The sequence below is a fragment of the Brachyistius frenatus genome, unplaced genomic scaffold (assembly GCF_029030835.1).
Source record: "Brachyistius frenatus isolate BFR_SWC_R1_liver_20210118 unplaced genomic scaffold, ASM2903083v1 Contig_30, whole genome shotgun sequence".
Lineage (NCBI taxonomy): Eukaryota > Metazoa > Chordata > Actinopteri > Embiotocidae > Brachyistius > Brachyistius frenatus.
The window spans coordinates 2405838-2430056 of NW_027210629.1; the positions used below are offsets into that span (position 1 = coordinate 2405838).

The 24219-nt window shown below is 40.4% G+C and overlaps 2 protein-coding genes across 2 annotated transcripts; both read left to right on the forward strand.

Annotated features, from left to right (window-relative positions):
* The first annotated feature begins 822 nt into the window (after positions 1-822).
* me2 (malic enzyme 2, NAD(+)-dependent, mitochondrial) lies at positions 823-15360 on the forward strand. Its single transcript, XM_069699507.1, has 15 exons — positions 823-1029; positions 4088-4244; positions 7713-7846; positions 8006-8155; positions 8425-8500; positions 8712-8873; positions 8999-9212; positions 9742-9839; positions 10004-10117; positions 10295-10406; positions 10717-10859; positions 10962-11064; positions 11271-11341; positions 11918-12016; positions 12605-15360. The coding sequence occupies exons 2-15, from the start codon at positions 4131-4133 to the stop codon at positions 12764-12766; spliced, it is 1752 nt and encodes a 583-aa protein (XP_069555608.1). The 5' UTR covers positions 823-1029; positions 4088-4130; the 3' UTR covers positions 12767-15360.
* Positions 15361-15706: 346 nt separating this feature from the next.
* elac1 (elaC ribonuclease Z 1) lies at positions 15707-23914 on the forward strand. Its single transcript, XM_069699508.1, has 5 exons — positions 15707-15937; positions 19260-19466; positions 19820-19878; positions 21365-21575; positions 23258-23914. Exons 1-5 carry the CDS (start codon positions 15781-15783, stop codon positions 23734-23736), a joined length of 1113 nt encoding a protein of 370 aa, XP_069555609.1. The 5' UTR covers positions 15707-15780; the 3' UTR covers positions 23737-23914.
* The last annotated feature ends 305 nt before the right edge of the window (positions 23915-24219 follow it).

Here is a 24219-nt window from a genome sequence, read left to right on the forward strand (position 1 = left end):
TTAAAAGGAAATGTAGATTGTAATGTCCATCCCCACTTAGGCCTTTATACACACATCCATGAACACAAAAGTTATTCCTCTTTAAAAAACTATTTAAGTTTTAGTTTACAGGTGCAATATGTAATTATTGTACCGTTTTTTCTTCTTCTTCTTCTTTTTTTTTTTTTTTTTTTAATTTATCTTAAATGGTGATAATGAGTCGCTGTGGCGTCCAGTCTGCCTTCAATCCAGCTCTGAGTTTCGGCAGATTGGTCAAATGTTTTGTTTTGTTGCCCTGCCCTGTTTTGTTTGCTGCATAAAATTGCCTTAGAGAGCTGGACGATGAGCTATTTGAGGACATCCCATAGGATTACAACAGCAGACATATTAAAACAGTCATAATATAACTACCTACCTTTAATAACTGTTTGCAACATGTCCAACCAACCACATATGTTGACTGTGTTTCTTGGTTTGTTTGTATATAATATATACAGATATATAATGTACTGTATATACTATGCATTTTATATTTTATATTTTTTACTGCTATGTACTGCTATTTTATTGCTTTTCTATTATTCTATCCTATTATTTTATTCAATTATTTCTATTATTATCTTATTGCTTCTGTATGCTGCTGTAGCGGGAAAAAAAAAAAAATTCCCCTCGGGGATTAACAAAGTAAATACCTACCTACATAAACTGGTAGGACCTTTACGGTAATTTATGGACTTCTCACCAACAAATCGTGCGCATCTTGCGGATCTTTACGGTAAACGAAGAAGGAAATCCCACCATGTGATTGGATGAGCGGCCAAGTTCTTCCCGGCGGAGTCTCCTCACCTCACCTCACCCCACCTCTCCTCCACCACTCCTCCACCTCCACCTCTCCTCCACCACTCCGCTGCATCTGCGGCTGCAAACGGGGCTCAGACCAAGTAGTGGAAAGTAAAGCGCTTTTACACCGCGACTCTCGGAGGAAACATGCCTCACAATCAGTGACCCGTTCAACGGAAGGAGCGGCTGCGTTGCGTTAACTTAAAGCAGGTAAACGATGTCTTTGTTCTCTAAACAATAGAAAGTCGGTGGCGTCTTAAGAACTAAGAATAACGTACAAAAAGGGGTTGTTGTGTTTTTTTAATGAATGACAGCGACGTCGCCGGGGTAGAAGGTGTTTTCCCGGTTTGACTGGTTTGATTTAAGAGTTACAAACATGTCGTCTGTTCATCAAATACCGACACACGCCGTCTTCATTTCCGAGCTAGCTAAACGTTTGCTAGTAGCGGTTGTTAGCAGCGTGAGGTTATTTATCACGACGTCTCGGTCCGGTGGACAATTACACTTTTGTTTTTGTTTGTTTTGTTTTGTTTTTGTTTTTGTTTTACATGTCCGCCTGATTTTTCTGCGCAAACGTAGTCGTGACGTGTTCACAGCAGCCCGTCCGTCCGTCCGTCCTTCACCTCCCGACTCCTCACCGAGGATGGAAGTGACGAGTTCATAAATGTCGCTTTCGTTTTTATAAGTTACGTATTAAAACACTAATAAGAACATAAAACTGTAGGAGACCGGGAGGTTTTACGGTCCTCACGATGGTTATTACCACATTTACACAGGCCAGTATAAACTACAGTTGTCTTGCATATTCAGTGGCCAGACGCACTTTTACTATTTAAGACTAAAAGGAGAATAAAAGGAGAATAAAAACGCCTGTCAGTAGAGCCACACCTCGCTGATGACCGATGTCTGTTTGCTATTTAATACTCTGTAATATGGACCCATGAGCAGTACAATGTTTACCTCCGTGTGTGTGTGCTTTGCTGCTTGTTTCAGAGTGTGCGCAGGAGGCCACTGCGTTTCTGTCAGTAAGGAAACCTTTTTTTGTTATTACACCACGTCTGTTGAAGTCAATACAGTTATTGTATTGCACAGACTACTTGCAGACCCAGTAATGCACAATGTATTACTACCCTGGGTAGATTGTACAATCTGTGGTGTTTGCTAGATGGCAATATTTCCCGGAGCTGACACACTGAGTGGGAGAGAAATTGAAGCTCTGTGTGCTCAAGAAACAGGCGGGAGTATGAAATACACAGATCATTAACACTTCTGATGATTGTTGGTGCTCATATTTCAGTTTACTGCTTCCTCCCCCCCCCTTCCCTCCCCCTGCTTCAAAGCAGCTTCCTGGGTGTGTAGTTGCCAGCTGGCAGCTTGTCATTTCTTTCATCAGATTTTGTGGTGAATGAGAAGACCGCACGATCCGGTGAATACTACTTCCTTTGAGTCTGGTCTTCGACAGCAAGTGCAGGCTAATGGAAAAATCCCACCGAGTGTTTGCTCAGAAGTTTTTAAGCTCGCTTGTGATTTATAAACTGGCTGACCTGCTCATCAGAAGTGAGCCAGCTAAATTAAACACGTGGATTGTCATTAAAATACGGTTCTAGGCCATGAAATCAATCAAAATGTGCTCTTTTTTTTTTTTTTTTTTTTTAAAGAAGACTTTGCTAACCCGTTTTTGTGACTGACGACTGCAGTTGACTGTAGTTTCCTCATGCGTCGTGCATTTCAAAACGAATTGTTTTACAGATATGCAACCCTTGGTAACTAAACTATAAGGAACTAGAATAGAAACTGCATCGTTGTTTCCTATTTAACTTGCTTACAGGTCCAGTTTCATTTCCTCTGGGTAATTACTTACTTATTACTTAATAAAGGCAGGCCAACAAGATGTTTTCTAGATCCTAAAATGACTAAAAACATGAAAACATTTTTTAACATAGTAAAAGTTACAGAGTACAGTATACCAGGTGGGTTAAGAAGTTGTTTTGGCGACATCTTGTTTTGTTGTCTGCTTCACTTTTTCTGTAACAGTGATATTTGTGCAATCTTCCCTTGTTGACATTATTATTTAAAATACAAGGTAGCATTATATCAGCATCACATAGGGCTTTTTAAAGTTGTCCATTCAGTCCCTTTGCTTTGTCTCACGGGAAAGCTGCATTTATTTTTGTGGTTTCATAGTCAACGTTGGTTTATTTGTATACAACTTAGAAAGAGGATAACGGTGTAGCTTTAACTGGCCTCTTTCTGCATCCGGCACAACACAGCACAACACAATCTAGCAGTGAATCCCAGGTCACGTGCATGACAGCTCTCACAACATAGATGCTATTCAGGCCACCAACAGGAACTGAAAGTCTGACCCTCGTGTCAAATAACGTGGCATCATTTTAGGAAACCCTGCCATCGGTTACTGTTTTATGGTTTTATTTATGATCTTGTTTTTTTTTTTTTCTCCTTTACTCCCAAAAATGTCTATCTCATTCATTCCTTCAGGTTTACTCTCTCAATAGCACAAAAGAGTTCTGTGGTCAGCAGTCGGAGTCTTGCTTCCAGCATGTGAAGCGTGTTATCCGCCTGTCTTTCACGCGGATCCTCTGCTGGTTTGATGTCACCACCATTTATTTTGTTCTCTGTCTTCATGTTGAGCTCATTGCAAAAGGGATTACGACAATCTTTCAAGGCTTTTTTTTTTTTTTTTCTCAGATCACACACTAAATCACTTCTGACCACATGCAGATTAATGACAGCCACTGCTCTCAGTATTTTTAATCCTCAACTGTATGACTGTCCCTGCACACCAAGTGCATCCTTCAGCTTCTGTGAATTGTTGTGTGCCAGTAGGCTGAGATTCCTCACTGTTGAGCTTTATGTCATGTCAAGATGCGATTGGGTGTGATGTTGTCATGTATTTAAATGTTGTGAATGGAGTCAGAAGCCAAAATAGCTCAACATTAAAGCGGTGACTCTTCCTGTTGACAATAAGGAAGCCAAAAAAAGAATACTTTTTTTCTTTGTGCTTGCATGTAATGCATCTTGGATACAAGTTAGGCTTAACAACAGGCAAAAAAAACTTAAGAATTGGTGTTTGTCCATGTTGATGAACTATTGCACTGTACTTAATTACTTTTGTCAGGAGACATACTCATAATATTAAGGATCCGAGCAGAACAATTTACAACAGGCAGTTTTGGTGAATTAGTTGCACATTTCCCAAGCAGGAAAATTAAGATGGAAATAGTCAACTTTGTCTTCTCCTCCTCAGAAACTCTCCACCAGTGCACCATCCATCCCAGTGACTGTCTACCATGTTGTTCCGGTTGAGGACAACCTGGTCCCTGAGGCCCTGTGTCTCTGCTTGCAGATGGGCACACACCAAAGAAAAGGGCAAGCCCCTCATGCTCAGCCCTCGCACCAACAAAGTAAGCAGATTACTGACATTCTGTTTGAAGAGAAATGGCTTCATGAACATGTTGTGCAGCGTTTCAGACCATTTGGTCTTAAGATCCGTACGTTGTTTTGTTTGCCCGGGCAGAAGATAATGATTGTCTTATTTCTGCACTGCAAAGACATCAAAGATGTGCAATAACTTTCAATTATTTCTTCTTTTATGTCTTAATTTAATTTGGATTTGATTTACAACATCTCTGTCTTTGAAACGTAAGGTTATGTCTTGTGTTGACATACACATCCGACTTCAGTCGACAGCGGTGTCACATCTGCATCGCTGCAGCAAAGACGCAGCTGACAAAATACTGAAGAGCTTTCAGCTGATGAAAATTGCTCTGCAACCTCTATTTAATACCTATTGCAGACATGCATCACATTGTTTGGTGTTTTGTAGTTGACTTTGGCTTGTAGGAGTTTCTTGTCAAGTTTTTCAAAGTGTTTAAGGTTACAAATGACATTTGTAACATGAGGCTCAAAGTGACATGGTCTCACTCTGCAAGTTATGATAAACTTAGCACAGACTCCACATGTTGTTGCGCTAAATATAGATATCCCAAGCCACATGTAAACTGGTAACAGGCCAGCTGCTCAATGGTCCAAAAGACTGTATATGTAGATGGAGTTAGCGCGTCTACAATTGTGCCTGTTTGAAGCCCAGATTTTCAGTTTATGATTAAGATGGCTACGCGGCTAGTCTCCAATAGACTGAACTTACAAGTAAAATTGATAAAAAGGTTCATAAAACTATAAATATATAACCAAATCTGTAGTTGAGGTTGTAGAGTTCCTTCCCCTTCCCCCTCTAACTGATGACACTACACGCAATCACAATTTAAGTAAAACAGCCTGGCATCTATTTTTCTGATTGGCCAGCATCTTGGCACACTGTAACCCTCTGTTAAAATCATGGAGAAAATAAGTGAGCCTGCAAGCAAACTGGAAGTTGCACATAGGGCAGTTTTGTTGAGAGTAAGCAAAACCTTGAGTGAGTATGTTTGTATGATTCTTGTTGTTCTCGGCAACAAGAATCATACAAACATACCCTCATGGTTGAAATGCACTTATTGTAAGTCGCTTTGGATAAAACCGTCAGCTAAATGAAATGTAATGAAATGTAATGTAAAGTATGCAAGGGTTTGAAACTGGGTGGAAGATCTTAAGTGGATAATGGGAAACACAGTGAGGTATTGAATAATTTTCATTTGCTCAAATTCAATTTATTGGGGAAATACGATTTATGTGCTTGCATAACATGTTTGCACACTCAGGAATGGGGCACAAATATAAATACATAGTAGAGCTGCCTAGTTGGAATTTCTCATTAAATAACAGTTCAACTCTAGCATTAATAGTCACTGAGTTCATCTAAACACACTTAAAACTGCATTTAGCCAGATTAAATACAAAAGATTCTGGTTATTCAGTGACTGTATTTACCAGAGCAGATTTGACTTGCATTATACCTCAATAATAATAGTGTTGCAGGAATGCATTTTTATTACATCAGACTGTTCTGTGATTTCATGTTCCTCTACCTCAATTTTATATATCAGTTATGCACCTCAAATGTTCACCGTGCAGGACAGTTCCATCTGTTTTGGCCAATTTAATATTCTTAAACTAAAAAAAAAGATAACTTAAACTCATGAATTCCTGTCCAGTTTGTACTTAAAAAAGTCTTAAAACGGTTTACTTTTTTATAAATCCATGCCAATTTTATGCACTTTTGTTTAGAAAATTGAAAGTGTTTCAAACCACATTCAACATTGACAAATCATAGGATACAAAGGTAAATATATTAAAGACATGCCTCCACAAACAACAAGACTAGAGCAAATGAAGCATTATTTTACATTTTATAGATTATACTACTTTTTGAATCACTCAAAGCACTCAAATGAAATGCCAGACAGAAAAACAGGAAAGGGGAAAAAAAGAAAAGTTTAAATGTTCTGTTACAAGTAAAAAGATGAAACCTACATATCAGAGGTTTGTAGCATGTTGCATTAGGCTGAGAGCAACTGAGTGCTCGAACTGAGAGAAGTAAAATGCTCCATCAGCATGACTCAGCATTTTTTTTCTCCAGGGGAGCCCTCGACATTCATCACTCTCAGAAAATAATCAGCCCCCACCCCGGCCCCAGACCCGAAGGCTTTTATGTGTTACGGCCATATGACATTCAGCGATGGGGCTGTAACTCTGCGTGCACACATGCTCACATACACTGCAGGGGCATGAAAGCACTTTGTAGCTACCGCTTACCTCCCCCATCCTCTCTTTTACAAAAGGGGGTGTTTTAGCCTACAGTGTTCTTCATTGGCTTCTTTGAGGCTACTCCCCCTCTCTTACCCCATTTTCCATCTCCTTCGCCCTGCTTTTCGTCTTGGTTTTCCCTCCTTTCACTCAACTCAAATTTTCTCTAGTAGAGTCTATAGGTCAACCCCACCAAAGGGCTCATAGGTAAGGTAGTGTGCCCTCTGGTGACAAAACTACATCACAGTACGTGAACATTTTCTGCAGCAGGTACTCACAAAGTTAATAAAAAAAAAAAATTCACGAGGGATATTTAATTAACTATAAATGCTTGTTTTTGTTTTAAAACTTAAACACAGCACATGTTTGCAGCAGAATTTGTTGCAGCAGACAGGAGATATTTAAACTTGAATTCTCAGAAACATGTAAAATGACATCTACAAACTGAACATATTATCCTCCTTTTTTTTTTTTTTTTTTACATTTCCAGATAGTCTGTAAGTATTTCATAAATAAGTCTGGGCCAAAATATTTAACATTTCTATCCAATCCAGTCCAATCAATCATGCAGTACTCTTGGTGTGTGTGTTCTGGTGTATTTGGATCTGCGTGTGACATACTGCATGTTGGCTGTAGTTTGATTGTCAATGTATACGGATGTACAGTATATTGTGTGAATGTGGAGAGACTTTGTGCTCCTACGTCACCCGTGGTCTCTTCAATGCTCAAGACAAAGTTCTTCTCATGGAGACAATAACGGCCAATTGAATCTAATATAATGTAATTTAATCCAATGTAATATAATGCAATCGAATCCAATTGAATATACAAAATTTGGACAGTGCAAGTTTTGCCAGACGTCTGGAGTAAACGAGTCTTGATTAGAAATAATAGCACACTTGTCATATTAGAAGAGGAAACTAGAAGAGTTCAGTAGTTCATTATGTCTTTACACTGTTTTCATATCAATGCTTCCTGAACTAAAACCAAGTGAACTTGACTCTGAAATTATTCTCTAGCAATGAATAGAGGTACAGCAGATCTCAACATTTCTATTGTCTCCTTACTAACTCTTCTGTGTGTGTGTGTGTGTGTGTGTGTGTGTGTGTGTGTGTGTGTGTGTGTGTGTGTGTGTGTGTGTGTGTGTGTGTGTGTGTGTGTGTGTGTACGTACGTATTTTTACCCAGGGTATGGCCTTCTCCCTACAAGAGCGACAGATTTTGGGGATACATGGTTTGTTGCCTCCTAAAGTGGAGACTCAGGACATGCAGGCCATGCGCTTTCAGAATAATCTAAAGAAGATGACTGATCCCCTGGAGAAGTAAGGAATTATTTTCTTTAAAATACTAGAAAGTGAAGTTATGGAAAGAAAAAAAACCTTCTCAGAGCATTAGCTAAATAATAAAAACAATATATTTGTCTTCCTGTATGCAGCTTTAATTCATTTTTTCCTCTTATTTTCCTCTCCTTTTCCCCACAGATACATATACCTGATGGGCATCCAGGAGAGGAATGAGAGGCTTTTCTATCGGGTGTTGATGGAAGACATCGATGAACTGATGCCAATTGTCTACACTCCCACTGTAGGCCTGGCCTGCACGCAGTACGGACACATATTCAGAAGACCCAAGTAAGCGTTGAGCAAAGCTATCAAAAAGGAAGGAAAAAAAAAGACACCTTTAATGTAGCTTTTTTCTTTTGGTCCAGACATACTATGCCTATCAAACCCCCAGGAATTAGTATCTAAAATACAGAAGAAAAACGTTTTTTTAATGAATATTAACTCCCACAGAGATGCATTTCCTTTTCTTCATTTGTACTAGAGAGTCTTACAAGACTCTGTTGCTAGAATAGCTAAACTGATTTTTTTTTTTGATTTTTTTTTTTTTATCTCCCCAGAGGCTTGTTCATCTCCATTCGGGACAGCGGACATGTCCGCTCCATCCTGGACAACTGGCCAGAGACTGACGTTGCAGTGAGTATCCAAAAACCTTATCGCAGAAATACCTGTTCAGCTGTCATCTCCTCTGTATTACAGTGTAAAAAGACACTCCTAGAGCTTTTTATCCTCTTAAACCCACATACTAGAGAATTGATATATTAAATGTGAATGCAGGGATGATCACTGTTGCCATTTTCTAAACTAATGTTCTTATTTTCCACCTCCTCTCTCTCTCATACTGTAGGCAGTAGTAGTGACTGATGGAGAGCGTATTTTAGGATTAGGGGACCTAGGTGTTTATGGGATGGGCATACCTGTCGGAAAACTCTGCCTGTACACCGCCTGTGCTGGCATCAGACCTGAGAAATGTCTACCTGTGGTGATAGATGTTGGCACGGACAATGAGGTAGGAAAAGGCTATTTGTGTTTCCTGTTCACTGTATGTGTGTAAGTGGTTTAGTGAAAAGTGGTTAGTGGTTTAGATAGAAAAATTGTTTATCCTCCTGGTGCTTGTTCTTGTCCTCCCATCAGACTCTCTTGAGGGACCCACTGTACATGGGCCTGTACCAGAAGCGAGACCGCTCTCAAGCCTACGATGATCTGATTGATGAGTTCATGGGAGCTGTGGTGGAAAAGTATGGGCAGGACACACTGATCCAGTTTGAGGACTTTGGGAACCACAATGCATTCCGCTTCCTCAGGAAGTACAGGGAGAAGTACTGCACCTTCAACGATGATATCCAAGGTTCATATATACCCCTAACACAGCACAAGGGACTTCAACTGTGAAATACATTATACATCTAATGCATAATTCATATAGATAATTATACCCTGTTACACGATTCTATCCGTGTAAATACCTCACTTAGAAATGCATAACCAGTTGTACCATATAAAATATTTAATTTACAGATTTGTGTATCTGTCCTGCTTTGTGAAGTCTATTTTACATATTCAGTTATATTTATATAGTTTAGCTCAGTTCAGTTGGTGTTGCTTCTCAAAGTATTCAGGAAGTTACTGTACAAATTGCATTCTATTTTAATTTGTTAAATACTAGGAGAAGTTTTTAAAAGCGTAACTACAACACTATATTCTATTTTACTGTAAAGATCATATCACAGGCCTGAAACGTGCTTGAAAATAAGTAACCCATGACAGAGAACATACAGTATTGTGGCCTTTAGGTTACATTTCAGCTGCAATTTTTGCTTGGACCATTTTGAAAAGACAGCTATAATTTTAGACTTTGTTCTTCTACATGTTTCCAGGCACTGCATCAATGGCCCTTGCTGGTCTGCTAGCAGCTCAGAGAGTCATTGGAAAACCCATTACTGAACACCGGGTGCTTTTCCTGGGAGCAGGAGAGGTAAGAAAGCTCATGTTTATCCATTAATCCATCAATCCAAGTTCTCTAGGTTTCTCAATTATCTCCATTTTGGAATGCGAACAATACCAAATATCAAAATATGAAACAAAAAAAAATGAAGATTTGCTCAGTTGGCTTATGTTTTCTAAATACTTTCTTTACAGGCTGCCCTTGGTATCGCCAATCTGATAGTAATGGCCATGGTGGAGACAGGGATGACCCACACTGAGGCCAGACAGAAAATCTGGATGTACGACAAACACGGCTTACTTGTAAAGGTTAGTTTGTGTGACACAGACTGTAATGACCAGAAGATACAGTACAGATGTCTGCGTGGCTTCCTGTCTGTGTTGCTTCCTCGCTCACTGTTTGAACACTGTCTGCCAGTGGTTTTGTTGTATTGCTATTGATTTATAATAATATAATTTCCACCGATGAACCATATGTAACTCCAGGGCAGACCGCAGGACACGGACACTAACCAGGAGGCTTTTGTCCATGACAGTCCAGGAGATGTACAGAGTTTCCTCGATGCTGTCAACACCATCAAACCAACAGCTATCATTGGTAACAATTTTTTTTTTATTATTCACGTAATCATAGCTTAGTAGTACGGTTTGGAATATGCATTTTTAGGTTTAATCAAAAGAGTCTGAATTAAATAATCATTTTGCTGTCATTTGTGATGTTGTTTTTATCATTTAATTTGAACCCAAGAAGGATATCCCTTCAGTTCAACAAATCCCTTAAGTTTTTTATTTACTCAATTTTATTTTTTATTTCATCAATCAAGACCAAAATTATCTTAATTTGTTCTGTCAAAGGTCAGTGCAGTCGCAAGCATATGATGACCAACTTTTCTCTTTCCTTCTTTCAGGTGTGGCAGGAGCTGGACATCTGTTTACCCATGATGTCATCAAGGCCATAGGTTCCTTTAATGAACGACCAATCATCTTTGCTCTGAGTAACCCAACCACTAAAGCAGAGTGCACTGCAGAGGACGCCTACAAACTGACTGATGTACACATTTTTATTTCTTTTTTTTTTTTAATGAACTTTGAAATTAAGCGTATTATCGCCCCCTGACCCCCATCACATGTCATTTGTTTCTGCGTCTCACAGGGCAGATGTCTTTTTGCCAGCGGCAGTCCATTCGGTCCTGTGACTCTGAGTGATGGCCGCGTCATAACGCCGGGACAAGGCAACAACGCTTACATCTTTCCAGGTGAAAGAAATAAAACGGAATATTTATAATATACATGAACAACCAGCACAGAGGAAGAATTAAGTGCATGTTCCCTGAACATGACTAATGTTAAAAAGTAACAAAAACCTAGTATTTGCGCAGTGTTTAAACAATTGGGGAAAATCTATGGATGCAGAAAGAAAATGCAGAGGGGTTGGGTAACACATGCTATTTGTACTTTTCAGGTGTGGCCCTGGCTGTGATCTTGAGTGGAGTGAGACACATCAGTGACACCGTATTCCTAGAGGCTGCCAAGGTCTGAAGGCGTCACTAAGCATTGCTCCATATCTTCTTTAAACTTGCCAAAAGGCCATGTTTCCTCGCCCACACCCCATCCTGCATTTTTTTCTCGCTGACTCTGTCTCGTATGCATTCGTCCCATATGCTCATCTAAACCCTCTTTAACCCTTTGATGTCTCCTCTTCCCTCTCTTTCTAGACTCTGGCATAACAGCTAACAGAGGAAGAGCTTTTAAAAGGCTGATACTGCTTTGTACTTTTTCCATCTATGTTCTTCATTCTTTTTCTGAGCTGCTTTTGATGTCGTAACACTGATCAGTGCAATTGATGATCACACAATGCTTTCTTAATAGTTCTCGTAGGTTAATATTGAAAACACTGTCATTTGTATGGTGGTAATATTAGTTAAGGGTAGTTTGATCTGTCATTTGACCCTTAATTTGTCTTTTTCTCAGTCAAAAGCACATTATATTTATGAATGCACATTTGTGTACATGGCAAACAACAGAAGTATGTTACAGGCAAATAATAGTTTTTATGTCTGTTATTTGAGCCCTAAAAATGAAGCCTAAACATTTGTATACTCCTTGCAGACCCTTGTAGAGCAGCTGACAGATAAAGAGCTTGAAGAAGGAAGACTCTATCCTCCTCTCGCCAACATCAGAGAGGTCTCTGTCCAGATGGCTGTCAAGGTAAGTGTTCTGAAAATAAGAGGCCCTGTTCGCAATGTTCAATGTGGGTGAACGGATCACAAGTGGGCAGCTCAAACAAGTACGGCAGTTCACACTTGTCATTTCATACATCTCTACATTCCTCTCGAGTGACTACTTTGATCGGATGTCACTTCCCTGCTCGATATTTAAGTGAACATGTACATCATGTCAATATACACGTAAACAAGCACATGTACACATACAGAAACGGGACGAGAGGAGTCGAAGTAACAGGCATTAAAACAGACATCGTTGCTCTCTAAACCTTAATTTTAATGCAAAGCCTCTTAAAAATGTATGACATATTACAGTTGTAGATGTGTGAACACTGTTCAGTAAGTTTGTAATTCACAACCTGAACCGTCAGGTCCTGATTGGTTCGAGTGAGATTATTATTGAATTATTCCAGCGGGTTTGACAAGGTCGGATTCTGCACCGGTGCATCAATGAACTGTGCGAGGGCCTGAGGGCTCTCACAGCTGTGGGTCTTGCTGTTCGTCTACAGTATGTCTGTCCTTGTGTCCTACTGGTATTTATCAGTGCATAACTGTCTCTTCTTCAATACAGGTGATGGAGTACGTCTATGCTAAAGGCATGGCGTTCCGCTACCCTGAGCCTGTGGACAAGAACAGCTTCATACGTGCTACTGTCTGGAACACCAACTACGACTCCTTCGTGCCAGACATCTATGACTGGCCCGGTGTCAGCTTCATCCCAAAGACTAACTAGAAGTAGAACAGACCCTCACTGTGCCCCATGTCATAATAACGCTCCCTTCCTCTGTTTTACACTTGACTCTTAATCACAGATTTTTTTAGGATCATCGTTACTTTAGTGCAAACGCATGCTTCTGGAAAAAAAAAAAAAAAGCTTGCAGTGATGCTTCCATGTAGCTGCATTTGTACTAAACCAGTCTTATGGGATCTGTGAAAAGTTAGAGTGGAAAGTGTCACTTGAAAGAGAAGGACATCTGAACAAGAGTACCCATTATCGCTTCACATTACAGTCTCTTTTTCGCTGCATCACATGTAGACCTGCACAGGACCGGAGGGCCACCTGGTGGTGGAAAAGGGCAGTGTGGAACTCTGGTTTCAATGCTGATGCATTTAAACCGTTTATTCTCTGCTTTTAATAGAATTCAATTATTATTAGAGTCAATTATTCATAGAAAGTTTATTTAAGAAAACCCCAGCTCTACACTTGCAGCAAAAAATTTTGAATTAGATTATGCAGCATCATCAAGCAAACTCGATAGGAACAATTGTGTCTCCTCTGAAGGTGAACATTTGTTTTTACAAAATAGAGATGACTGATTTGTTTTGTGTTCATGTCATTATACATTTTTTTTTTAGTTATGTATAACCTAAGAATAAGTCGGCCCTGTGAACAATTAGCGTGTATTATTTTATTATTATTGCCTCTATTTGAGGATGTAGATTTGACTATATTTTAAAGTAATGGCTGACTATAATTTGATGTAAAGTGTGCTGTGTGCACTCCTGATACACAACAGTCTTTGGTTAGCACAGACGACCTCCATTATTTAGTTTTAATCCACGTATTACTATGCTGACTACATCTAGCTACCTAGACATTACCTAACCTCATAAACATGTATTAATATGAAGTATCGATTTCTACATTGCCTTTTTCCACATCAAGTGGAGCTCTGGTGGCTTCCTTGATCCAACCAACGGCCAGTGTGAGATGCAGCAGAGCAGAGGGTAGAAGAGCTTTGCCTTTGTGTGCAAACCAGGAGAGATAAAGAAAAAAGCAATGTACTTCAGGGGAGAAATAAAGTGATGAGACTTCTTAACAGAAACGGATACAAATTTCATAGAGGGATATCAAACAAAATATTTATCTAAAAACATTCAAGATATGCAGCTAGAGAACACTCGGACGTCCACTCCAGCATTTAGTTTGTTCGAATGCTTTTTTTTAACACTGTATTTATTTCTTTGAATTTATTTGTTTTATTTGTTTTTAGATGTTTCGCAAAGTCTCACATCAGCACTTCTTTAATGAATCATAATATAAAGAATCTACTCCTAAAAATGAACCCTTAAGTGTTATATAAATTTGAATATAAACTATATTTTAAATATTTAAGGAGTATCAAATGATCGGATGAATATAATTTTATATTTTGTTTTGTTAACGGTGTATGCACTTTTGGTAACAGACAGGGCTCTTTGGCTTCAATTCACTGTTGTGAACTACCATGAAGTTGTAAAGGTCATAAACATTTAAATGAAAATGTTGACCTTTTGATATGGTTTTCATCCTAACTACCCACTGAAATAAAAGGTTTCTGCAATTGCTCATTTCCCAAATAGATCCTATTACATATTCCAGTTATTTTCTTTTTCAAATAGTTCACAAACCCTCTCTCAATTTAAAGCACTGCATTAATATCAGTGAGACAACTGCTGACAGTTTTCAGTTTTTGCTCTGTGCACTGACCGATTGCTGCAGTATAGTATGGTGTTTAAGCAAAAGGTATAACATGTAAAATGTTAGATAATGTCATCAAAATTTCATTTCATTTAAAATGCAAGAATGGAAATTTAATTTGAGACCACATACACACAGACACGGTTAGTTAACTGATGACAATTAACTACTTATTAGTTTATTTCATCTGTAGATTCTTATCTGGGGCATTAGCTGTACTGTGCATCAGTCTTCTGATATGTTAAAATATATAATAGCCCGCTGTGGCGATTTTAACCTCAGGACATCGTATTAGGACCTTCTAACCACCTGCACTGTAGTGCTAGCGTGATGTTCAATGTTACTTCAAGCTCCATCGTGTAGACCTCCACAACATACTGCACACGGAGCTGAGAAACCACTGAACAGCACTATGAATATAAACATAGCTCTTTATTTTGTACACAACGATGTAACTTTGTAGTATTCAACATGCAGCGTTTTCACATCACATTGATTATATTGTTTCGGGCAGAGTTTTTTTAAAATTTTTTTTACTAATCATAACGTTTTCAATCGTTTTATTTGAAGGAAGCTGCTTGTAAACAGTTAATTGTGTGTACGTGTGTCTATCCATTCTTCACTGCAATTGTCCAATATGAGTTTTTACTGTTTGTCAGGTGAATGGTTTGTTCATGTGATTCCTGTCGACCCAATTGACGGTTATTCATTGGGATATGCGTTTATATAGTGCTGTGCCCTTCCAGTCCGTTTCTGAAGTTTATATTTGGTACACGGTGATGTTATTGCCTTAGTGTTTGTGTGCAGAGAGCAGCATGTTTTTTTGCTGCATCATACTGCAAAATAAAAACTTATTTTACATCGGCTCCCTTGTGTCCTGGTTTTCAAAAAAAATTAAAAACGTTTTCCCTGACAGATTCATACTGTTATAAATAGGCAGTGCCATTTTCAAGCCATAATTAATAAATCTGTCTGTAATGACGATAAAAGGACAATTGGATTTGTGCCCCTATTCAACTGAGAGGAGGAAATGAGCACGATTTCAACAGGATTTTACGTCTAATTACAAACAGTCTAGGGTTCAAAAACATAATAATAATAATTGTAGTCTTCATAATTACAACGAATCAGGCCGAAAACGTAAACTTCCAGCCGTCGCTCCTCCTACGTCATCAGCGTGCGACAGTGTTTATAATGAGAGGGGGAGCGTCACGTTCTTGCGGTGGCGTGGTAGTAAAGAGACCGTGTTGTTGTTGTTTTACCAATTTCCCAGTAACTTTGGGAGGATGTCCATGGATATGACTTTCCTCGGGACCGGCTCGGCTTACCCGTCTCCTCACCGCGGTGCCTCGGCTCTGGTGCTGCGGACGGACGGGGAGAGCTGGTTGTTTGACTGCGGAGAGGGAACCCAGACCCAGCTGATGAAGAGCCAACTGAGAGCCGGTGAGTCGGTGCAACTCCTTCTCCTACTCCTGTCTTGCCTTTAAATGATTCGTAGGGGAGGGAAGTATAACAATTTCCATCAGTGAACTTTGGATAACATTTCTTCACTTCAATAGACGGCGGATAAAGACATGAATTGAATTGCTGCTGGAAGCTGTGGTCAAATCTTTGCGGAAGTACAGTAATTACGTGCAGGGGTCATTTTTTTTATTTTTTTTTATTTCGGTTTACTCGATCATAGCACATATGTTCCCGACAACTGTTTTCAGCAGCTCATCAATTCATGACTTTATCTTTATTCACACGTTTTCTTGTTTCCGTGACCTATCAACCTCCCCGTATCAAACTACTTGATATATTTGGGACAATCCTCCTTCCGGTGTTGTCCTATCTTCCTCAGCCAGTCTCTATACCACCTCTGCAATAATTGCATATCAGTTGGCCATCTATCCGCAAATATAATGGGAGAATTATTTCAACAGGTGATTTTTTTTTTTTTTTTTTTTCTACCACCCACTCCGACTATCCGGCCACAGCCAGCATGTCCACATCTTAAATATCACAACAACAACAATTAAAAGTTGACAAGAACCTGAGTGGATTCCTGTTTAGGATGACACCGACCATGAACCTGTTTATTATCAGGTACTAAGGAAAGTTTGTGGCAAAGTTCACTTTAATATTAAATATTATTTTAAAAAAACATCTTGAATAGGTGATGAGAAACTTTGAGTGGATTCCTATTGAATATGACCCAGAATATCACCATAATTAATATCAATTGATTGTAGTATCCCGTTACTGATACATTTAAAGGCAAAGTGATGGAAAGAAAAGGTTTGTCTCTTCCTCTTGTTTGCATTGTGGCTCCGGAAAGTCTCTTTGGGTTTCTGTCTTATTTGCAAGTGATTCCTTTTTGTTTTACTTTCCGCATCTAATTGACGACTCCCCTGTGTCCTTACACTCAGAAAGGTTTCTTTTGTTTTACTCTTATTTGCAAGTGACTCCTGGAAAGTTCCTTTTGTTTTACTTTCAGCATCTAACTGACGACTCCCTGTGTCCTTATCTTGTGACCTACAACCAACTCAGTATTACCATACAAAAGGGGACACAAAGGGAATGGGGGTGATTGTCAACTGTTTGTCACACTATAAAAGCTGCCCTACGGAGGAGTGACCTTTTTCTGGACACCTCCCTTTGAGGGTGCATGTATTTGCTCCTTCTTGCAAGAATAAATGTCCGACATGTTTGATTTTGAACCAAGCCTCTTGAGTAATTTTTCTAACACAAAGTTGACTCTTTTCACATTTTAACACAATCAAGTGTGTCCACATAAATAGTAAATAAATATAAAAAGAGTGAACCTTGCCTTTGAATTTCTCAGTAACCCTGCAGTAAAGTCACTTGATATTAAGAAAGGACACAGGCTGTGGCATTTTAAACCTGAATCCACTGAATGTTTCTTGTCACCTGTTTTTGATGTGGACATTTTAATGTGTTATAATGTGAAAAGAGTGAACTTTGTCTTTAAATTCCTCACTAATAGTGCAGTATAATTACTTGATAGTAATTAGGGTCATAGTCTGGGTCATCCTGAACAGGAATCCACTCAAAATGTCTCGTCACCCATTAACAATTTTTTTTTTTTTAAATTAATTATAAGATATAGACATTTAAATGTGTTATCATGTAAAAAGAGTGAACTTTGTTTTAAAATTTCTTGGTAACTCTACAGTATAATCAATTGATTTTAATTAGGGTCATGGTCTGGATCATCCTGAATAGGAATCCACTCACAGTTTCTCATCACCTATCAAGGATTTCTTTTAATTCATATTTAATTTTGGACATTCTGACAGTTACAGTGTGAAAAGAGTGAACTTTGCCTTTGGCTTTCTCAGTAACCGTACACTAAAATCACTTGATATTAAACTGGGTTATGGTAGGGGTTATCCAGAACAGAAATCCACTGAAAGTGTCTAAATATTAAGGATTATTTTCTGTAATATTTAACACAAGGACATGTCTTATGATGTGAAATCAGAGTATAAAATACTGTACAACCTTTAGGTTTTTACGGTTTTATTCATATTAAATTAAATTTCACATAATGTGCAATATTATGCTGTTTTTACTTGTTATAGGTCGATTGCATGAGAACCATTTGGTGAATCGGGTGTTTCGTCGGTGTTTTCGCTCCGGGTACCAGTACCGTAATACCACAGATAGTCGCGCACCTACAATCCCAGGGGGGCGGCTGGTTTGACCGTGTTTTAAAAGATGACGGCTCACTTGACCGCAGTAATTTTAACCGATAAGGCCGACAATTCAAGTGAAAGTGGTATAACACTAGAGTAATTTGCGTCGTTGTGAAATTGATTTTGCTATCATAACCCCCCCTCCCCCTGCAGCTGTCGCGTAAAAGACAGTGCGGAATAGACAGGAAATCGGTGATTTATCAAATCTAATCCAGGTTCAATGAGGAGATTGGTTAATAGGTTACTCGTCTGACTGCCGCACTGACAAAAGAAATATCCACCCCGAATAACACGAACAGCAACAGGTTTAATTTCAACACAATGTATTAAACAATAACAGAACAAATTGACATTTTCACACATCAAAAAGTGTCCGAGCAGGTAACAACGAAAATCAAAACCTCTGAGATCTCAGGAACTAACGAAACTGAGCTGAAAAATGACAAAAGAAAGAGTTCCAAGTTCTCAGATGTCGTACTGTGCACAAACCGATGTCCAGCGAAATGAACTCCAGGTGAACTGTGATGTCAGTTTGAGATGAAGGTTCCCTCGGGTGAAGGTAGACGGTGAGCTGAATGAAGATAGGGGGCATTGGGAGGGGAGGAGGGGGCGGCAGGCAGGACGCTGGATGGACGACACCTCGGGTTCCAACAAAGAAGCGATATAAAAAAAAATAAATAAAAAAAAGTGCAGGACAATACAGTTCTACAATTCATTACCAATTCAACTTGCTCAAAATTAAATTAAAAGTAACCGATGGCTATAAACATCACGCACAATAGAACACCTAGTTAGCGACAGTACATAACTCAAACGCACTCAAATATAATTATTACATCTTTCTATCCCCGTCAGATTTGATCCTGACTGGTTTTTTAGTAGAATACACAATTTACTCATTAAAAATATCAGCGAGCATTCCTGCTAATAAAGCTTGCATGCAACGGGTAAAAGCATTGAACTTCAACGAGCAGAATCAATAAATGTCTGATGTAATGACTACAAGGTATTTGAACCTTTTGTGTACCTCCAGTGTGTAACAATATGCTATGTTTCCTGCGCAGGCCGAATCACCAAGGTCTTCATCTCCCATTTGCATGGAGATCATTTGTTCGGTCTGCCCGGTCTCCTTTGCACTGTGAGTCTCAACACCAACGCCGACCCCCAGCAGACTCTGAATTGCGTGGACATCTACGGGCCCCGGGGCCTCCGGCACTTTCTCAGGGTCACACTCGGCCTCACAGGATCACAGCTGCTCTTCCCCTATGCAGGCAGGTCTAAAGTGCACAGGCCTTTCTCCATGCCACTGCAAGCCTGAAAACGCCGCAGACGGTGTGTAGCGCATTCGCTTTTAAATAAAGGTTTCTAGAAACAAAAAAAGACTGCCCAGAGATGCCTCTATGCCATCCTACATATCTTAGAGAAGCATGAAGTCTCTCGCATAAATGGGAAGTTTTTTTCAAACCCTCGGGTTTAGAACGTCTTTTACGAGACAATTTAGCTTTTTTTTTTTCATTTACCCAACTATCACCATGTACTGCCTGATTTGGTTCCGTTTCTCTACCGGTAGTTTTTATTGTCCTTAACTCCATGCACTCTGCTGTGTGTGTGTGTGTTGCTGTAGTGCATGAGCTGGAGCCCACACCTGACCAGAGTCCGGAAGACGGACAGCTCAGCTTGGAGGTAGGAGGTTGATGTTGGTGTTCCTGTGCAGTAGGAGGTCACACTTACTGTTGGGTACCTGAAGGTAAACACGCCAGTGCAAAGAGACCGACGTACAATACTTCTAAAACATTCCAGTATTAGTCCCAGGTCATTCTTTAAAGCGCCCGATAAAAGTTGTCGCTGACTCGGTTATAGTTTTGTGAAGCTGAAAGCTCAGGCCCAGCGCGACACGCTGTCACTACTACGCATTACACGCTGTGGTTCATTGCTTCGAGGTCGGTGTGTTCCTCTGCATCCATGTTGTTACATTAGCAACAGCTTTGCAGAAACAAACAAAAATATCCCAACACATTTTAATGGAGGTGATGGCCATCGACGGAGGCATTATGGTTTCAGGTTGTCCGTCCGTCCGTCCGTCTGTCCTGTTCTCTTGAATGCAATATCTCAAGAACGCCTTGAGGTCATCTCTTTCAACTTTGCGAAAGCATTCACTCGAAGCGAAGGATGAACTGATTCGATTTCTACACTTTCACATGAAGGCGATATCTGAGGATCGTCCGGATGGAATTTCGGGGTACGTTCAACGATGACATGTTTCGAATTTTGTGATCAAATGTCCAAAATACGACATCACGTCCGTCCTTATCTGCCCGTTGCATTCTCGTGAATGCAGTATCTCGTAAACGTCTCGAGGGAATCTTATCGACATGTGGCACAAACACGAGGATGAACTGATACACATTTTGATGGTCAAAGGTCAAGGTCACCGAGTTCACACCCATTTCCCTTTTTTGAATGCGAACACCTAGAATGCCAAATTTGGCACAAATATTCATGTAGACTGAATGATAAACTGATTACATTTTGGGTTTTAAAGGTCCAGATCACTGTCCCTTACATCGACCCGTGCTCGTGAGCACATCTGGGGAACGCCTAGAGGAAATTTCTTGAAATTTGCCACAAACATTCAGTTGGACTCAAAGATGAAGTGAGTAGATTTTGGTAATCAGAGGTCAAGGGCAATATGACCTCACATCCTTCCTATCCATTAGTCCTATTCTTGTGAATACGATATATTAAGAACACCTTAAAAAATGTAGCACTGACATTTATTTGGACTGAAGGATGAACTGATTGCAATTTGGTTGTCAAAGGTAAGTCTGACCTCACGAAACATTACTGTGGCCATAGCTTAATAATTCAAATATCTGACGGGATAAAATGATTATTTTCTGTCTATTATTCAAAACCGGGGCGGTCCATTTAGAAATTACTATGATTCTATGATATCTTCTGTGCTGTCAGGATTGCAGTTGTGTGTGAACCATCCATGTTTTAGAATTGATAGTCTCCTTTCAGCAATATCTACTGTATATGGGTTTGGACACATATGTAACTACAACTTCAGTGGTTAGCAGAGATATACAACTGCTAAATGGCAATTCTATTTTTTTTTTTTTTTTTTGTGGGAGTGGTACTAATATAGATCTCTCGCTCTTCTTAGATGACAGCAGAGTGCGGTCCTCTCCATTCCCAGGAGCAGCCTGGCAGGACGATCTCCCTGGATGTCTCAAGTGACTGTTACCACCTCTTTGAAGACGAGAAGTTTATGGTTAAGGCCTTCAGGTTGTTCCACCGTATCCCTTCCTTTGGCTTTTGCATTCGGGAGCATGATCGACCTGGAAAACTGAAAACTCATCTCCTGAAGGCGCTGGGTAAAATGAACTTTCTGTATTATTTAATACACTGCGCCAAAAAAATAAAGGGAACACTTAAACAACACAATGTAACTCCAAGTCAATCACACTTCTGGGAAATCAACCTGTCCAGTTAGGAAGCAACACTGATTGTGAATCAATTTCACCTGCTGTTGTGCAAATGGAACAGACAACAGGTGGAAATGAGGCAATTATCAAGACAACCCCTATAAAGGAACGGTTCTGCAGGCGGTGTCTACAACCCACAGAAATTGCTCAGGTAGTGCAGCTCATCCAGGATGACACATCAATGCACGCTGTGGCAAGAAGGTTCACTGTGTCTGTCAGCACAGTGTCAAGAGCACGGAGGAGATACCAGGAGACAGGCCGGTACACCAGGAGACGTGGAGGGGGCCATAGGAGGACAACAACCCAGCAGCGGGACCGCTATCTGCTCCTTTGTGCAAGGAGGAACAGGAGGAGCACTGCCAGAGCCCTACAAAATGACCTCCAGCAGGCCACTAATGTGCATGTTCCTGCTCAAACTGTCAGAAACAGACTCCATGAGGGTGGTACGAGGGCCCGACGTCCACAAGTGGGGCTTGTGCTTACAGCCCAACACCGTGCAGGGCGATTGGACTTTGCCAGAGAACACCAAGGTGGGCAGCTTCGCCAGGTTCACACTGAGCACATGTGACAGACGTGACAGAGTCTGGAGACGCCGTGGAGAACGTTCTGCTGCCTGCAACATCCTCCAGCGTGACCGGTTTGGCGGTGGGTCAGCGATGGTCTGGGGAGGCATTTCTTTGGAGGGCCGCACAGCCCTCCATGTGCTAGCCAGAGGTACCCTGACTGCCATTAGGTACCGGGATGAGATCCTCAGACCCATTGGAAGACCATATGCTGGTGCAGTGGGCCCTGGGTTCCTTCTGATGCATGACAATGCTCGGCCTCATGTTGCTGGAGTGTCAGCAGTTCCTGCATGATGAAGGCATCGATGCTATGGACCGGCCTGCCCGTTCCCCAGACCTGAATCCAATCCAGCACATCTGGGACATCGTGTCTCGTTCCGTCCACCGACGCCACGTCGCACCACAGACTGTCCAGGAGTTGACTGATGCTTTGATCCAGGTCTGGGAGGAGGTCCCAGACCATGGTGGAAACAAAATATGAATTCAAATAATTTTTGCCCTAGTTGCATATTACAGGCGGTTTGTTGTCCGTAGTCCAGTGATCGGACATGGTAATCAGAATCAACGTTTCTTTTATCAATTTACAAATGTTGAACATTTTCCATAAGAATAAAAAAAAGGATACTTTTTTATTTTAAACATATTTGATATATTTATAATATTCCGTTTTTGAAAACAAACGTTATATTACAAGAGGGGCAGAAATGCTTCTGAAGTAACTGATGACACAGATTTGAAGTTTTTGCGTTAAATCGTTAAAAATACACACGGATGTAAAGTGGAGGGGGAAAAAAAAACCGGTCTAAAATACATAAATTGTTAATTATCAGTGAAGTACATAGATGGTTACGTTGCATTCAATGAATTCAAATTTTGTTGGGAAATGATTTGAAGATCTTGTATTTCTGAAGTCTTATTTTGTCGCGCAATTATGCGGCGCTGTAAACCATTTCAGAAAAGTGCACGTGAATTACAATTAACTGCTCTCATCTCTTGTCCCCCCGCCAGGCGTGAAACCGGGGCCTCTCTACGGGCGTCTCAAAGCCGGAGAGTCCATAACTCTTGAAAGCGGGCGCGTCGTGCTGCCCAGCGAGGTGCTGGGAGAAGCTATCCCCGGGAGGAAAGTCTGCATTTTCGGAGACTGCAGCTCAGTGCTTGGGGAAGGACCGCTGAGGTTGTGCAACGGAGCGGACGTTCTGGTTCACGAGGCCACCCTCGGGAACGAGCATCGGGAGAAGGCGGTGGGGCACGGTCACAGCACGCCCGAGATGGCAGCGGCGGTGGCCCGGGCTTGCTGCGCGCGGAGGCTGGTGCTGTACCACTTCAGTCAGAGGTATAAACCCAGCTCACTGCAGAAGGAAGGGGACGAGGACAACGTCTCGGAGCTCAAGAAACAGGCTGAAGAAGCTCTGCGGGACAATGGCGTAGAAGTGACTGTAGCTGAAGACTTCCTGACTCTACCGATCCCTCTCGTAAGACCAAGGTAACGGCTTCAGTTTAGGTATCGTAAAGCTGGTCGTGGATCTGATTTAAAAAAAAAAAAAAAACAGGGCAGCTGTCGGTTTACTGTCATATGGTGTAAAATGAACCGAGTACTTACTATTGGCCCTCGTCAACCGATTTACTGATTTGGTTTTCCTCTCCACGTTGTTCCAGTTTGGCTGTTGTTTTGGGGTTGTTGTTTTTTTTATCCTATTCAGCATTTTTGTATCAGTAAATCCTGAATTAGTCAAATAACAAAAGTGAAGTTGTCAAAATAAATCTCAGCTCAAGGTTCCATTATTATTCTGGACTTATGACCATGTTGCACAACAACAACCAATCTATCAGTAAATGCAGTTTTCTGAGAGATTTGAAATGACTGACGTTTAATGTTTCCATTTTTTTTTTTTTTTTTTTTTGGCTACTGTTTAGGACTCGGGCATACATTTTGGCTTTTACTTTGAGCCTCATAACTGCTGTTCACAAAA